The sequence below is a fragment of the Gavialis gangeticus genome, unplaced genomic scaffold (genome assembly GCF_001723915.1).
Source record: "Gavialis gangeticus isolate Ggan-Ray unplaced genomic scaffold, GavGan_comp1, whole genome shotgun sequence".
NCBI classification, from domain to species: Eukaryota; Metazoa; Chordata; order Crocodylia; family Gavialidae; genus Gavialis; species Gavialis gangeticus.
Genome location: NW_017729025.1, coordinates 116,874,610 through 116,893,448, shown reverse-complemented (window position 1 = coordinate 116,893,448; position 18,839 = coordinate 116,874,610). Strand labels below are relative to the sequence as shown.

The 18,839-nt window shown below is 42.6% G+C and overlaps 1 protein-coding gene across 1 annotated transcript in view; it reads right to left on the bottom strand.

The window, feature by feature from the left end:
- The window catches only part of NELL1 (neural EGFL like 1), a 665,093-nt gene that overhangs the window by 491,142 nt on the left and 155,112 nt on the right, over positions 1–18,839 (bottom strand). Inside the window, exons 8-10 of the mRNA XM_019519959.1 lie at positions 14,344–14,478; positions 13,418–13,520; positions 5,913–5,986 (exon numbers count right to left, since the gene is read on the bottom strand). Of these exons, the coding sequence (XP_019375504.1) occupies positions 5,913–5,986; positions 13,418–13,520; positions 14,344–14,478 (312 nt within the window). The remainder of the gene's footprint in view (positions 1–5,912; positions 5,987–13,417; positions 13,521–14,343; positions 14,479–18,839) is intronic.

Sequence of the window (18,839 nt, the reverse complement as noted above, 5' to 3'; positions counted from 1 at the left end):
GGTCCCGCAATGACCTCAGCTAATTCCCTCAGTACTCTGGGGTGGAGATCATCTGGACCAGCTGATTTAAATACATCCAGTCCCTCCAGAAGTTCCCTGACTAGATCCTCATTGACCCTTGGCCTAGGTGCGCCTCCCCTGGGGCCTGAGGGGGACCTGGTGGGGGAGTTGATTCAGTCCCAGCTCAGAAAAATGGAGGCAAAGAAATCATTAAATAGGTTAGCTTTGTCGTCTGGTATGACTACCAAATTTCCTAGCGTGTCTTGCAGGGGCCCCACGTTACCCGGAACCTTCTTTTTGCCCCCTATGTATTTAAAAAAGGACTTCTTGTTGTCCTTGATCTGGGAAGCTAGTCCCAGTTCCATCTCCACCTTGGCCTTCCTGACTGCCCCCCTGCTTCCCTGAGCAACCGCAGTATAATCCTCCCTGGTGATGGCCCCTCCCTTCCATTGAGTGTGCACCTCCCTTTTAGCTAGAAGACATTCCTGGATGCTTTTGGTGAGCCATGGGGGCTTTTGTGCCCTCCTGCTCCCAGGTCATCCTTTTTTATCGTTGTTATCAAACTACCCAGATAGAAGAGCATGAGCTGCAACTCTCCACTTTTTCAGGCCAGGACAAAATAATTACAGCAGAAAGGCTACAGTATATCACTGTATCAAAAAGTAAGTGTTGACAATAATAAGACAGGTCAAAATGATAGCAAGAAAAATCAAGAGACTATGAAACTCTAATCAGTCAGTCAGTCAAGACAGAAAAAAACTCAAAACCAATTACAACCAAGCTCCTGCCTTCTTTAGTGAGTTACGGAAAAAGAGACATGGTTAAATATAAACTCAGTTGCTTTATGTCAGGAAAATTGTAGTTCTCTAATTTTTCCTAATATTTCATGACTTTGCACCTTTAAAAAAAAGGATGTAGTATATCCAGTAGTCAATTTGTTAGGTAAAAAATATCTTTCAAAGCATTTTGCTGAAGCACTCTGTGGGTTAAAATCCCCACTGCTGTACACTGATGTAGCTCCATTGATACAAATTATTTTCATTAGGTTTCAGATTTAATCCACTGAGATAAATAGGAGCAGTTCACACTTCTCAGAACTACTGCTTCAGGCTGTGTTAGAAAGATACCACTGCATTTGTTATACTCAATTCAGAGTAGTCACAGAGTCCATGATTTCTCATACAGAAATCAGAGTCAAAAGGCTAAATTCTTTGCTAGAATAAATTGGTAAGCTTCAACTGCTACATAAATCCACCTCCTTTTGCATAATTTAAATCTGGAATCTAAGCTTTAACCTTGAATAAAATTAAATTCCTTATGGTTGCAAAAGTAATTCTCCACGCTACAGACCAGTTCAGTACCATCATCTGAAAACAGCCTGAAATGTCTGTTTAAAGAAAGGTGTAAACTGTTCCTGTTCATCTCAGGAGGTTAGCACATGCTATCACGCTTGATAACATAATAAAAATTATGGCACACGTGTCTGGTTCTCTTCTCATCTTTGCTACTGTAACTTTGATTCCTGTTTGATTCCATACGATTCACATGATTCCAATGTGGGGTTCATACCTTATATCAGCAAAAAAGAGATCAGATATATAATGATAACATTTTGAATACTACCACTTTTAATTTTTCAACTGATAATCATTTCAACAGAAAGTTCATGTACAGTATTTATCTTAGCCCATAATATAAAGCTAAACTACTTCCACATCTATATCGGTGCTAAAGACACAACTTCTCTTGTCACAAAATGTAGAACCACCTGTCTGTCTATCTACAGTCTGTCTATACAGATATTTATAATACAATCACCAACTTGGATGCTTACTCCTAAAGGTTATGTAAGGATTTGTCCTCAGATCCATTCTTGCCAATTGTTAAACCATTTTGGGAATAGACCTGACAACACCTAGTGGTGATGGAAAAGGACATGTTGCCAGGAAACAACAGACCCCAGGAGTAAATTCTTGGATCCACTGAAGTCAAGGAAAATTTTTCCTTTGACTCCAAAAGGTCCAGGCTGTCTTATAAGTGAAATGTAAGAAGCTACAGATCTCCTCCAGTGAATGCAGAAAGGTGAAGGTCTTTAAGCTGTATCAGTACATTTATATTTTTGTGGAGGCACCCAAGTGCTAATTTTGTCAGTCTGGCTTTGGAAATTAAATCTGAAGTGTTTTGTGAGTGAGATTCCAGCTGGCAGCATGTGAACAGTTGTCCATCAATAACTTAAGTGTTTATGGTTAAGAAGATGTGCCATCATAAATCCCATTTTAGTCTGGATTAATTTTCAGAAATAAAAAAATCTGCTCATTGCCTGATAAAGAGAAGCTCTGATCTATCTGAATCTGGCATTATTATTATATTAATTCCATCCAATGCAAAAATTTAAATTAAAAATCTGTTAAACTTGCTTAAGGACATACACAAGCCATGCACATAACTAGATTCATGAACAACCTTGCAAACTATTTTCACTTTCTTTAAACTGCCATGCCCATGTCGATCTCTGACATGGAAAATGTTGTCACCTTATACTGGTACCTTAAACTCACTAACTGGATTTTACCAAAGGATTGTGGGGGAAAATATCTGACCTAGGCTTCTTATTTATTTATTTAGAAGTCTGTAACAACACTGATAGTTAATGACATAGGTAGTTCTCACCCCACACTCCCATACCTGCCTCAGAGGTATAACATCCTCCATGCTTTTCACACTGTCCTTTCACCTGCCCTAGCCACATCTCTATACTGCACAGCATGGATGATTCAAGGAAGCAGTGGATTCAGTGTAGCAATGTGAGGAAACAGAACCAGCTGACAAGTCTCAGCAACAGCATCAGGTAACCCAGGCAGAGTTCAGTCAGATATCCTGAGGTAGTACATACTAATTATGTATTGAATTTAAAATTTCCAGCACTGTCTGCCTATATTGAAGATGTTTTCAGAGCATGTGCATATGCAGTTTGCAGTTTGTTTTCTAACTGTAACTGTAGAAGGGGTAATGTTGGGGGAGAAGAAGATGCACAAATGTTCCCTCTGTAACAGTAAGGGTTTGTGGGGAAAAATGCTTGGATAAAACTTGGCACATGCTTAGAACCCCATGAAGGCACCTGAACGGTGGAATTACCTTATCTTGATGCAGAAATCAGACCCACACAGCAGTACTTGCTTTTTAAACAATATACTACAAAGAAGGTGGGTTTAATTTGTCCACCTGTTTTTTGAAGTGACACTAGAACTCTAATCAAACTTCAAAAAACAGTTACTAAGGCCACAATTAGAAAATGTTACAAACAGCTACAGCAACCTTTCCATTTACGGGGAAAATATAAACTGTGACACCATTAGAATTAGTATTGCCATATCAACTTCCCTCCACAAAAAGTGAAATACAAAAGCTCTTTTCACTTTACATTTATGACATGTTTCAAATAGAAACAGTTAACAGCTGATATTTTGGTATTTTTAATCTTCACTGCATTATTCTAGTCATAAATTATAAATATGATGTTTTGTATAGGATATCTTGCATTGCTACCCATGTTCACCTAATGAAATTAGACCTCTTCTGTATATTCAATTTAAAATAAATATCTTCCTATTCTCCCCCATCCACAGTATGCCATTGTCGACTCCTAGGACACTTTGAATCTCTGCAGTACATGTTTTATATGATATCCAAAATTGACCCAAACCCAAAAATTATAAATTCTTCAAGGGAAGGACCTTGCCTTCATATTAGCTTGTACAGTGCCTAGCATCCTACTCTAGATTTCTAGGCATCATCATAATAATAACGTAATTTTCATTCTACATAGTAGACTGTTTTCACAGCATGCCTGCATTAAGTAATTGTCCATTTCCATTCATGAATTCACAACTGATGCTATTTTGTGCATCATGGTCACAAATACATACAATAGCGATATGAAGATAGTCTCTTCCAAATGCTGCATTTTCCACAATAGTTCTAGCTTACAGATCCATCAATAGTTTATGCAACCCCTGCTTTCTTTGGCAAGTTTATCAGAAGTATAATGTAGTTACCACATTCTGACAACTGAACTGGAAGTAATTTAGCCTGTTGTCTATATATTCAAAGGGATGTTAAAAAACAACAAAATTATTAAAAAACTCAGTCTATGGGGAAAATGGATTTGAAATAACTTTTTGTCCACTGATTCATCCTAAAATTATGCAAAAAATCTATTTCACAAAATATATGACAGAGTTAGCTGAGCCATCAGCCTTTCATAAACTACTCCCTCTCCTTCTCTAGGACTAATCTGGTTAAGGACAGTTTTTTTCCAACATTTATCTACTTTCTGCAGCATGTTGGAAAATAACAACATGTAAATGAAACCATTACTATATTTACTCAAATCCAAGACAACTTCAAATTTAAGATGACCTCCCTCCCGCAATAATTAGATTCTAGACATGGAACATTAAAAATGTGTTGTAATTTTCTATGTATAAAATCTAATTACTAGAGGGACATCTTAAATTTGTCCCCCCCCTCCACTGCTGTGGCAGGGAAAGCAGTGGTGAGAGGATGAGACCCCTGCACTCCGCTCCCTTGATCCTTGCCCTCTCTGCCTGCCCCCCTGTCCCCTATGACGTCATACCTACCTCTTGAGATGTTCTCCCTGCCACATGCCCCTCAGTACTTGTGCCTGTACCTGCTCCTGCTCCCTGTCTCCTTGCATGTGCCTACCTTCCCACACCCTGCCTCCCCCACAACTGGTTCCCCCCACAGCCTCCACCCCTTACCCCCCATGCCTGTGCTTGTTCCCCCCTCTCTCACCTCCTGCTACCAAATGCCTGTGTCTGCCCTCCTATCCCTTGCCCCATGTCTGTGTCTGACCCTGCCACCAGTCTCACTCCATGCTTGCACCCCCCGTCTACTCCCTACCCTCCCTTCCTCTTACCTTCTGCTGCAGCTCTGCTCTTCCAGGGCAGTCAGCAGCAGTGTAACCCTGCCCTGGCCCCATCCCAGTCAAGCCAGGGAGAAGCAGCAGCAGCAGCTCCCAGCTGAGCCAGGTTGGGGGTGTAGGGACCAGAGCCTGAGCAGAACGTAAGGGGAGAAAGGGGCAGCTGTAGGAGGGGAGAAGGGAGTGTGGGGAGTAGGCTGCATGGGATAACAGAGGGAAAAGGCGGGCACAGGCAGGCAAGGGGTAGGGGCAGGGGGCAGTTTCCCCCCACCACACCCCAAGGTCTCCTTCCAAAAGCAAGCCCCCTCCTCTGCCAAACAAGCCACTCTGGCCTGGGGCAGGCCGCAGCTCAGCTCCGGCTTTAGCTCCAAACCCAGAGTTAAATCCAGAGTTGAGCTGCCACCTGTTGAATCCAAAACAAGGTCCCCCCCACCACCCCCCTACCACGCTGTTTGACAGGAAAAATCCTCATCTTAGATTCAAGAAAACACAGTACATACTTAGGTACATATCAGCTGCCTGAAACTGGATTACTCACATGAAGTTGCTCTTCTGTTAACAGGAGCAAAGGACATTCCAGCAAAGCACTCAAACATATATTTAACTATAAAAATACAGGAGGGGGCAGATACTTTCAGTTGGTCTAGTATAAATCTACAGCCATTTCAGTTTTAATTCAATGCGCTGGGATCTGTGTCTGACCCTAAGAGTAATCCTCTTGTACAGGGCCCCAAAGGAGCAGACAAAATGGAGAGTTACTGTGTAAGACATTTCACACACATTTCTGTATTCTTAAATATGTCATGTTTGGCTTCATCTGTGTGTTTTCAGTGAGATCAAGGTCACCTTTGGAAGACAATGGACGCCGCATATGCAATGCATGCCTAAAGCAGTATACCAGCTTAACGCTGTCATCTGAGCTACATAATTCATTTAAACAAAATCAGAAGTTTGTAAGTTTCACACTTACTCGGCATTCCCTGCAGCTCTTGGTTAAAACTCGCTGACCTTCTGCTAACATTTTGCCTCCATAGATACATTTAGCTACAATTAAAAAAAAATTCCAACATAAATGTTTTAGCAGTAAATGGATGCAAGGCATAAAACAAATAAAATCAATGCGTACATACTGAGAAAGAGATGATGTAGTCAGTGTTAATTGCTTTAATGCATTTTGCGTTTAGTAGTAAATTCATTTTAAAAAATGGTTACCTCAAAGCACTGTACCACTCAAACTAACAGAGTATTTAATGACCCAAAGTGGTAACAAGAATAGATCATTATACTCTAGCCAATTCATTAACAGAATCATTCACAACATTGATATTTTGTAAATTAGCAACAGCATATTCATTTTATTATATGTCTGCATATAGTACAGATTCTGAAAACACTTCAGAATCAGAAGCAAACATCAATGCTTGTGTGTCAAGAAAATGGTATTCAGATGGGTTTCAGTTAAGACATCAGACTATACTTACGGCCATATAAGGACAGAACCCTCAACTCTGTCCTGCTGGAATTGCTGCCTCAAAAATCAGCAACTACTGCAGTCTATTGAGCCCATGAACTGAAGAGACTGCTGTTGGGCAGACAGTCTCAACAGATGCACAAAAACAAGGATGGCTCATGCAAAATTTCAAAGGAGGTAGTCACAAAGCCTAAAAAATCCCACTAAATTTCATTTCCAAGAGAATATAATGGGTGTAACTGCTGACTCAATTACTTGGATTGCTGTTGGAAGGTGAAGTATATATTGTGCTTTGATCCACTCCAACTTGCAGGGGTTCAACAAACATCTTTTGGTCACAGGTATCATTTTGGCTCATTATGGTGGCTGTTGCTCTTATAGATTCATGGAAGATATACATACTAGCTCTCATTCCCAGCTTCTAGGAAGGGCATCTCTTGCCCAATTTGTCTTTCCTTAAAATGGACTGCATAGAAAATTTTCAATTCTGCTTCACAGCAAACAAAACTGGGAGCAGCATGCTATGGAGCCTGGGATTCCATATATTTTCCATTTACATTTTCACAGGTGCAACTGATTCAATCTTAGTCAACTGGCTCACTTATGCAATCAGCTGCTAAACACTTGATTGTTAACTTCAAGAGATGACTCAGGCCAGATTTTTATTGCTGATGCTAAAAGACATATTGCTTTCATTATCCACCCACTTCCCATGTCACTATCATTCTTTAAGAACACATGTATGGCCATAGTGCTGCAGAATGCATGCAGATTTGCTACTCAGTCCCTTGGTAAAATTACAGGAGCCCAACAATGGTTTCCAGCCCGTCAGTCTGCTATCCATGGAATGCCCTGCATACCTGATGGATCTAAACTTCCTTCTCCTATGGCAGGGATTTTCAACCTTTTTGGGTTAGTGTTCCTCTGGTGGCCAGACACCAGGGGGGAAGTGGGGGGTTGGCACACGGCCAGGTGTCAAGTGGGAGGGGTGGCGTGCACTTGAATGTGAAGTGGCAGTAGCCGCTGTGTACAACCTTCCTCCAACCCCTACATCCATCCAGACAGGCAGCTCCTGTGCGGGATGGTCAGCACTCCATCTCTGCCCGCCCATGCATATCCCCTAGGACCTTCTCAAGTACCCCAGTTGACAGCCCCTGCTCTATGGTGACATTTCTCTTAGAATTCTCAAACTAGAAATGAATTTACACTCTACCAAATATTCATTTGGTATGCACCTTGGTCCTGTACACTTTTTTTCTAGCTGCCTGAAATAAATGTATGTGCAATTTGATTAATAAGATAAAGTATACACATACAATGCAGAAAGTCCCCCTGCTAGGACCCAGACTCCTTGGACTACCTGGTGAAGTCTATAATTCTTTCCATTATATGAAACAGTGCTGCTAAGTTAAGTTATCTCTTCTCTTGATTGATTATTACCACAATGTGACATGAATCTGCTCAACTGCATGGAAGGAGCTAAAAATATGAGTCCTGTAATGACACTAAAACAGAAAATCCCCAAGTTGAAACAGCTGTACAAAGAACATGCAAATCTTCTAAATGCTGCTTGTCAAGGAGGCAATTTAATGCATGTCCAATAATAGTCCTCTCTTAACATGTTCAAGAAAAGTACTGAGAACTGCACATGCTTCGCTTGCTTCAGGTATGAAAGCAGTACTAAATTATTTAACTTTTGATTTCTGTAGCACCTTCCAACCCAAAATCTTACACATTGCTAAAAGAATCCCCCAAATCTCTCAGATGCTGTCCAGCTTCTGAAAGTTCCTATGTTCATATACTTAAAAATAATGCTCACTGAACACAACTAAGCCACCTTTTCAAAAGAACTCAGCTCCCTTTATGAGCATTATATTAGAAAACCTGGCCTTTCCAAAATGCATTCCTAGTTCCTTCAAAAAGTTAACACTGATTGGTGCTCTGCTCTCACTAATGAGAAAGAGTTGGCTGGGGTTCTCTCTCTAGATTGCAACCACAGGACTGTTTTGGGAAAGAGAAGCTAAGGTAATGCGTTTGTATTCTTTTCCTGCCAACTAGCACATTTGCAGCACACTGTTGGATTTACCTGGGACAGAAGAGAAAATTTGCAACTGAGAAGAAAGGCAAAGTTTCAAATTCTAATGTGATCTTTTGTCAGACATTGTTGGGAGGGACCACAACAAGTTACAAAGGTGCAAAACAGAACACCCTAATTTTTAAGCCTCTGTGCACTTTAGATGTTAGACCTGATCGGTGTGTTAACCTGTGGATAAGAAAAGAAGCTGTTCAGTAATCCAGCTGTTCAACAATACTTTGGGACAGAAAATTAGAATTGATGATTCTGTTCAAATCTAAATGGGGAAATTGCAGAGAAATCAACACCTGCAATGTAATACTATTGAAAGCCTCACCTACTGCCACTGCTTACCCAGAAATGACTGAATGTGGCCCTAGCTTATCATTCTGTCAAGGAGCTGGCATTCACAATCAATTTCAATCAACTTTTATACATCTTTTTTCACTGACTGACATGCTGAGTCCTTGTCAGAATAATGAGTTGAATTTGGTGCCAATCACCGACTAAAGGTGAATTTGATTGTTCAACTTTCCATTACAGAAGCAAAAATACAGTCTACACACAGGGACAGAATTGAGGATTGAATCTACAATGTAGTGCTACAAAATTCCTATGGGACAAATGTTGGCTGATGTTTGCACTTAAATGCACATTAGAAAAGGATGCCTAGAGTGATGCTTGATCCCTTGGAACCACAAAGAGAATCTTCCACAGATGTTCAGATTTATATAACAGGGAACCCCTGCCTCTGTTACTAGGAAGGTGGGACAGGGCAAGAAACTCAGGGTTAGAAAGGGCAGTGAGTAGTAGCTGCGCAGGTGGACTGAGCCATGGAATAAGAGGGCCAGGTGGTTAATGATGTTGTTATCTGCAGCTGGCCCCTGGGTGCAAGAGATCCCATCACATGACTGGAAGAAGGCTGGTTTGAGGCATATACACCTAGTCTCTGACCACATGAGGGGCAGTCTACCCTGGCTGCAGGAGAAAAGAGCTCCAGGGAGAGAGCTGGCTGCAGCAAGAAACCAAGTCAGCACAAGAGAAGTACTCAGGGTCTGGCAGGATGGAAGCAGGCCAACCTGCAAAGCAGGGTTTGAGCTCCAGAGGGGTTTATGTTGAAGTTAGGACCAGTTAGGTTGCTGTTTTGTGTTTGAGCTTTTCTATCAGAGGATCAGGTGTGGCTATAGGGGATGAGAAGGCCATGAGTGAGGAGGCCTGAGTGGCACACCCCACTATGGGTGACAGAACCTAGCCCCAAGCCAGAGGAGCTGAGACTGCTGGGGTGATACAGGACCCCCAGAAAGGACTGCTGCCAAGTCAGCACCAATGACTGGGAGCTGAGGTCTTAGAGAGCAGACCAAGACTGAGGGTGTGGCCAGAGAAAAAGAGGGCCACAGCAGTGACAGCTGAAGCTCCAAAGGATGCTTAGAAGCCTGAGAGAGCACTCCCTTAAAGGGGAAGCAATCAAGAATGGGAGAGTACAGACCCCAGGTGGAGCAGACTTAGCCACCAAGGCAGAACTGCCCATTGAGGGAACCAGTGAGAACCTCATACCCAGGGACCACCTCCCCAACAAACCAACATCAGAGTTGTAGCAGACAAAAGATTGGAGGCAAGGTGGGGCTGGGAAACAGCCAGCAGGTGGATTGGAACATAGAGGGGCATCAGGTGCCAGGATCGCACCCCCCGCCCCCAAGGCCTGCTATGACTTGTCATTCTCCTGGTTTTGATCCTTCTCAGTCTTTTCCAGGCTCTCAAGCAGGGAATCCACTTAGTTTAATCTGGGCCAGCTCCTTCTTTATGATCATCACCTTTCAATTTGCCAGACTTGAAAGATGACTACTAATAATTATTGGCCACTCTTGGAGTTGCAAGCTACTCTTCCCATGGTAGAAGGTAACTGCCTACCAGACATGATGATGTTTTGAGGACACCATCACTTGGGCAATGGGGAGAGGTGTATCACAAATACTTATGGCCCTGGCTGAAAATTAGAATTCAAAGAGTCTGACTCACAAGTTTTACAGCATGAACACCCTGTCCCCACCTACCTTTTAGTACCCCAATTATTCAAGTGCCAGTATTCAGTACCAAATGGGGTAACATACAAGATGCAGATTAGGCTAGACAGGTTCAATTTTTGACAGGATTAATGGCTGCCTATTTAGGGGGTAAAGAAGGGGATGAGAGAGTATCTGAGTGATTTCATCCTAGGATAAGAAAATGTTTTTTCCTGTTTCTAATTATTCTTAAATCAGTCAAGAGTTCCACTGATAAGTTTTAATTTTAAAAAGCTGTGCCTAGAATTAAAACGAAGGAAAATGGTTGAGAAGGAAGAAGTAAAGTCTGGGGTTTTCAAGCTACACTCTCCATGCATAAAATGTCCTGGTTCCCTTGGAGCTCACTCACCCTAAGGGACCACAACCCAAAGGGGAGGGGAGTTCAGGATGAGTGGTTGCTCCTCAAGGGAGCAATCCTGGAAGCACAAGCAATGTTTATCCCATCTTGGAGGAAAGGCGGCAAAAGGACACATGAGCCCCCTTGGCTCTGCAGGGAACTATTGGACCTCCTTCAACTAAAAAAAAAAGGCCTATAAAGCATGGAAGGCTGGATCCACCCCAAAGGAGGAGTACTCTGCACTGGTCCAGACCTGTAGGGAGTGAACCAGGAAAGCCAAGGCTGTGACTGAACTCCAACTGGCTACACATATCAAGGACAATAAAACGTCCTTTTTTAGCTATGTGGGGAGCCGGAGGAAAAGCAAGGGTAACACTGAACCCCTGCTAAACCATATGGGTCAACTGACAACTGACACCCAGGAAAAAGCCAACCTGCTAAATGGGTATTTTGCATCCGTTTTTCACCAGCCCCAGGGGACGGCCCTGCTCAATACTATATGGGTGAGTTAGAACTGTTACCTTCTATCAGTATTGACCATGTGAAGGAACACCTGGAGAGGCTGGACACCTTCAAGTCAGCTGGCCCAGACAGCTTATACCCCGGGTACTTAAGGAGCTGGCAAGCATCATAGCTCGGCCACTGGCACAGATCTTTGAGAACTCATGGTGCTCAGGCAAAGTGCCTGAGGATTGGAAGAAGGCCAATGAGGTGCCTATCTTCAGGAAAGGAAAGAAAGTAGATCTGGGGAACTAAAGGCCCATCAGCCTGACCTCCATCCCCAAAAAGATCTTGGAGAAAATCATCAAAGAGACCATTCTTGATAAACTGGCGGAAGGCAACTTCTTGAGGGATAGCCAGCACAGGTTTGTTGCAGGTGGGTCTTGCCTAATCAATCTCATCTCCTTCTATGACCAGGTGACATATCACCTAGACAAGGGAGAGGAGATTGACATCATATATCTTGACTTCAAAAAAGTTTTCATATTAATGATGTGAACATTGGTGTCAGAATCAGACTGGCCAAGTTCACTGATGACACCAAACTTTGGGGAAAAGCGTCCACATCTGAGGACAGGATGGTGATGCAGGCCAACTTTGACAGGCTCAGAAAATGGGCAGATGAAAACCTGATGGCCTTCAATGCTGAAAAATGCAAAGTACTCCACCTTGGGAAGAAAAACCTGCATCATGCTTATAGGCTCAGCACTGCTACGCTTGCTAGCACCACGGCCAAAATGGACTTGGGGGTCATGATTGACCACAAGATGAATTTGAGCCACCAATGTGATGTTGCATCCAGCAAAGCAAGCAAAACTCTGGCTTGCATCCATAGATGCTTCTCTAGAAAATCCTAGCATGTCATCATCCCACTGTACTTGGCCTTCGTGAAGATGCTGCTGGAGTACTATATCTAATTCTGGGCTCCACAATCTAGAAAGGATCTGAAGAAGCTTGAGAGAGTCCAGAGGAGAGCCACGCACATGATCAGAGGGCATGAAAATAGGCCTTATGATGACAGGCTGAGAGCTACAGGACTCCTGGAAAAGCACAGGCTCAGGAGGGGATCTGGTGGCTGCCTATAAGTATATAAGGGGTGTACATCAGGATCACCTGTTCACCAGAGCACCCCGTGGGATGACAAGGTCAAACAGTCTCAAATTTCTCCAAGACCGTTTCAGGCTGGACATAAGGAAGAACTTCTTTACAGTCCAAGGTCCCAAGACCTGGAACAGACTGCCACCAGAGGTGGTACAAACACCTACTCTAGATTCCTTTAAAAGTCAATTGGATATTTATCTTGCTGGGATCCTGTGACCCCAGCTGACTTCCTGCCCCTGGGACTTGATGATCTTCCAAGGTTCCTTCCAGCCCTAATGTCTATGACATCTATGAAAGTACTGAATGTTGAATATTCTCTTCAGATACAGTTTCTATTTGCAGGGATAGTGAGGGAATGTCTCAACAAGGCCAACTGCAAAACATACTTATCTTCTTGTTTTCCATGAATTTATTCTGAAATAATTTTTCACTAAATATAATAACTATGATTCCAGGCCTAATCAAGCTCTTATTTTTTGTTCTCATTTTAAAGAGCAACCTTCCATCCTTAAATAAAGGGTCAACAAAAAATAAAAGCCTGAGTCACTGCATTTCATTATGAAAAGTACAGACTAACTGCTTTGCTCTAATTAATATCAACAGGGTTTAACAGATAAATAGAAATGAGCCTCTTCTTCCTTTGCATAGGCACAAATAGAGGCATGGTTTTCTTCATGCCAACAGAATGAAGCAATATAATTTCAGAAATACAAAATGTTTCATTTTATCACCTAGCTAACTCTCTTTCAGCAAATAGCTACCACTATTTATTCAGGTTTTTTTTATCCAAAGCCGACACTTTGACCGACGTTTCCTGCATTGATTTAGCAGAACCTGTGAAATTCATAGAAAAAAGTGTTCCTACTTTCAAAACAAGTATAACTCCAGTTAAATAGGGGATGGGAGGAAAAGATCAATGCAATGTACTTACACCTGCATATTTTGCAGCACTGGCCTCCCACATGTACTGGCAGAGCATCAGGAGAACAGTTGAGAGAGGGACAGGACATCCTTCGACATTCCACTACTCCACTCTAAGCAAAAGTTAGAAAGATTAAGTTTAGCCATATGCGTTTGTGTTCATTTATATTTTGTATAAAATATAAAACACTGTACCAGAAAAAGAATTCTGAATTTTAGAGCCATCCTTCAGCAACAAGTGTATTCTTATCTGACTCTTACTTATGTGAGCTCGTACCATTCCTATTACCATTTTGATATACTCCATTTGTCTTATCCCACTTACTCGCGCAAAGCAGAGTTGGCAAAAAACCGTAACCCCATCTTTACAAGAACATAAATAACACTTTTTCCAGGCTTTGCCAATCATCTTCAAGATCTTAACAACCAGTTTTCTATTTTCTTGAGCAAACGAAGGCTCTCTTCAGATATTTATCAAATAATTTCAACCAGACAAGATTTACATACTAATTCTCTTCTGTTCCTGTTTTTCAAAATGATAAACACCCAAAACAAAATTTGCATGTTGTTACCATGCAAGATGCAATTGAGCATCTATGAATAAAATTAAGATAATGCTTCCTTTTTAAAAAACTACTGCAGTGAAACAATTCGGAACTGAACATAGACAACACTGTCATTTCCCCCCCAAACGGTGAACTTCTCACAGATATAATTAGAACAAATACGAAAGTGTTGTCAAGGGAAAGCAGATTTTATTTACTAAGTATTCACATAAGAAATGTCAACTCTTTACTGTTTCCCTCCCAATTGTTCACTTTGCAACTAGATGCATACTAAAATGGTAATAATTCTCAGAGTTAGCATTATGTATTCAAGGATCAGTTTCACACTTTAGTTAGGTCCTACCCCTTAAATCTGTTAGAAGATTCTTACTTTGCATGTGCAATTCCTGCAGTGATCATCTTCTACCCATGAGTCTTTGTCTCGATAGATCACTCCATTTACTTGACAAGTCTTCTCACAGTGACAGTTTTCCAATTGACTAAGCCTTGTTTCTGCATAATTTAGCTATAAAAGAAAGTAACTTGATGTAATTTCTGCAATTCATACACATGGTATTAACAAAGTAAAAGAGAGGAGAGGAGAGGAGTAGCTTGATTATTTTTAGACGAATCAAGTTTTATTACACCAGTTGAAATTACACTAAATGGTGAGTCCATTAACTTCAGTGGAGCTACACCAATATTGATAAAAATGATGATCCAACTGATGGGGATCTGACGTACTGGCTCTTCTTGTCTAATGTACCCTAACTGCTAGGGACAGAAGTTACACAAAGAGGTTAAGTACAGACAGTCAAAAAACCCAAGGCTGAATTGATTCAGTCTCTGCTGGTTAGTCTAAACTGCAGAGATTAAACTAACAAATGAACAGACATTAACTTTTTGCAGCTACATGCCTGCAGTGACTCAGGCCAGAAGCCAAGGGGCACTAGAGCACAGCTCCCTGGCGCACAGCCAGCATGAACTGTGTTTGCCTCCTCTTTCTGCTGCTGCCGAGGTCTCTGGGATTTGCAGTCCAAAATCACAACAGGAGGACTCTGCAGGGTTGCTCATCACTTCCTCTTCATACTTCCAGGCCCCTCTGGGATTTGCAGTCCATAGTTGCAGCCAGCAGTAAGTTTAGCAGGGCAGGGCAGCTCTGTACTCAGGGGAAGGGGAGTTTAACCACCCCCCAAGCCCCAGGCCCCAGCCAGGGTTTCCCTGGGGGGGCATAGTCCCTGCCTCCCCACACCAAATCCTTCTCGGCTGCAGCAGACAGCACAGCACAGCACAGCACAGCCCAGGCTGGAAAGCATGGTGGGAAGTTAGAGGGCTGTGATTTAACTTGAACCAGCAAGGGGTCTGGGACAAAAGTTGCATAAACTGGTTTTACCCAAATCAGTTAAGTCTGACACTACATTCAACAAAGGTTTATCTTAAACCAGTTTTGGCCATTTTGAAACTGGCTTATGTGCACTAAACTTCTGTTCTGTTACAGGTTTAAGCTAGTTTCTGATGTTTTAAACCAGTTTATGTGTAACGTCTGTTCCTAGCCAAACTGCAGCTCCCAGACACCTTCCACCCAGATACCTTGGAAAACAGAAGGTGCCCGGGTTGAAGACATCCAGGGGCTGCAGCCAGAGCTCCATGTGCTGGGCAGGAGCCATGAGGCTGAAGCTTCTCCCCACCCCACCCAGAGCAGCATGGCGAAGGGGGCAGAACAGCCCCATCAGCCAGCCCACAGCTGGTTGTGTGCTTGCAGCCCTGGGTGCTGCACAGGACAGGGGGTGCAATGGCTGGGCTTGGGGTCCACCAGTGTCTCCAAACTGGCCTGGGAATCCCACTCCCCAGCCAATCCCCATCCATGCTGCCAGCCCAAGCTCTCAAGCAGCCTCAGCAGGCTGGGAAGGACCCTGCCTGCACAGGGCCCTTCCCAGCCAGCTGGGGCTCCATGACAGCCCCCTCAGCTTGGGCACAGGAAGCCAGAAGCAATCTGGCCATGCAGCCCCTGCCCAGGCTACCCCTCTGCCTCTGCCCTCAGCAATACCTGCAAGCTGGCTGGGCTCTGCCCCACAGCCCCAGCTGCAGCTGCAGCTGCAGCCCCAGCCCTGGATGGATAGCAGAGCCATCCCAGCTGGCTCTGGCCAGGCTCCCCACCACCCGAGCAAGAGCAGGAGGGAAAGCTGGGCAGACTCCAACTGGGTTGCCGTGCCTCCCCGGAGACAGGGGAGTTTAATCCCTGCCCCCTATGCCTGAGGCACTGTCCCAGCTGGTGTCTGGCCTTGGGTACAAGCCTGGCAAGGGCTGCTTCTCCCTACCCCTCCAGGCACAGGCTGGCTGGGGTCCCTACAGGCCAGGGTGGGAATTTAAAGCCCTCCACAATCATACTTAGCCCCTGCAGGCATCTGGCCACACCCCTCTACGTCAGCTTCCCTCCAGACTTACGGCTGCTGCAAAGGAAAGGGAAGGCCGCTCTAGTGCCCCCCAGCTTCCAGCCTGAGCCACTACAGGCATGTGCCTGCATTTCCAGAATTAAACGTGAATGTCTGTGCACTTGCAAATCAGTTCAATCTTGGCAGGTTAACTAACCTGCCAAGACTGAATCAATTCAGGCTCCAGGTTTTTGAATGTCTGTCCCTAGCCAACAAGATCTTCTTGGGAGCCTTCTGATTGTTATTTGTACATTTTCAGTTCAAACCACAAAACTGTATGTACAGGAAACCCTCACTATTCATGGGTTCGGCATTCGTGGTTTCAAATATTCGCGAATGCCAAACCCACTTCTTAAATACACTTAAAGGAGCTCCTCAGGCACTCTGCACTTGCTGCTGCTGGACTCCCGCTGCCATGCTCCCACTGCCACCACCGCACTCCTGCCATCGCCAGAACAGCCATGCCCCACCCCCCAACCGCCGGGGGCACTGAGTTCATGAACGCAGACGGCATTCATAAACATAGTGCCTTATTCGTGAATTTCACCGTTCGCGAGGGATACGAGAACGTATCCCCCACAAATGGCGAGGGTTGCCCATAATATATATTTCTGTATTACTGATTAGCTTGCTTATAGGTAATAGAGAATGGAAGTAGCAGGCCCAGACACCTTTCTTTCACCCTAACTGCCCTGGTTAACCCTTAACTAGACCTGAATTTGCAGGTAATTTTAGGAAGACCTTACCTTGCACTAAGCAAATAGTATTTATAATGAAAAGAAGATATCTAAATATGTTGTATGGCAGATGTTTCCAAATCCTCATTTATAGATCTCTGGTGGCACAGAAATTACAGAGAGCTGGCTGACGCCATATCAGTCTCCTTTCCAGCTACTAAACTGCATTAAAAAGTTGAAAGCATCTAATTTTTTTCCTCTTCCAGGGAAGCAACACTTGCTAGAAGAAGGGCTATATAAGAGTGAACATGGGAGACAGACAGTGGTTCATGCAAAGACAAACATCAGGGAAAGCAATCAAGAGGATAAATTGTTGTCCACACTAAATAAATCAGTTCCTGCTTTCTTTTTGCTACTTCCGATCAGCACAGTGTGTCCAAATAACTTCTCAGTGCCATGTTCATATAGATAATTCTTATCCTTTCCCAACAAAGAATACCTGATAAAAATGAAGATCTCCCAGAGAATAATATCCCTTACTGCAGGCAAACTTCTTGGCAGGACCCAAGTTCCATATAGTATGTATGTAAACACACCATTCTTCAAATGCAGTCCTTTCCTAGAAATCCATGCATCTCAGATCAAGTAGAAATTGCATAATGGCCAAGTTCTAAGATACTTACTCATACTACAAGGAGTAGTCCCCACTGAAGTCTATGAGACTATCTGCGTAGCCGGGGGTTAATTCAGTATGAAGGTATCAGAATCCAGCATAACGTGGAATTAGCACCAGTCATGACTGTCCACCCTTCTATATGGCATACTGTAGTATTCTATACTATGTAATAATACCATATCTTACAATTCCAAACTTACACTATTTAGGGACATGGCTGTAGAATAATATAGTATTTTTATACGGACAAATACCTGCATTTTATCCATTTGCATCTCCATACGTTTCACTCTTTCAAATAGAAATATTCTTATATACACATGAATCCCCATTACTCTTTCCGCCAGGTAACCTCTAACACCAGCAGAATTAGCAAAAAGGAGAACAGAAAATACCAGATAAATTTATTTTCCCCTTCTTTAAATCATCTAGAGTGAAAGCTCCGAGTAACAGCTCTTGATTTTCTTCAAGTCATGATTCTAAGATATCGGAATTATTATCCCAAACCCAGCATGATGTAGTGACTTCAAAAACACTCTCAGCACTTAAAGGGCAAAAATCATCCCCTTTTATTGTGCTCCTAGTCCTCCCAGTTTTCCACAGTAGCCTGAAAAGTTTCTCTATTTCTAACACATAAATTATATTTATTAAAATTGTTGAATCTATGTTTTTTTCTACTGCATCTTTCCTTAATCATTGTACACAGAAAATAAAAATAATCATTTTTGTTCCTTCTAATGATTCTGTGTAAATTGCTTATAGAGAAAAAGGCTATTTAAAAAAACAATTCTAGAAAAGCACTTAATACATGATACTTCTGTTTTGTGTTGATTACTGTAAAAGCAATAAAGAGAAACAAATGCTAATCAACTAAAATTGGCTCTGTCATTTGCACTGTTGTAGAGAATTTATATCAAGTCATTCATAAAGATACCAACTACCTCTAACCTCTTGCTCTGAAAAAAATGTCTTCAAATGCAAAATGAAACTATTTGCAAATCACAGAAATGTAGGTTTGAATAACAACTGAATATTTACTCTTTCCTAGATCTGAATTTAATTTCAAAGCTATTTGAAAATTTCAGCAATATTTGGTTAACTA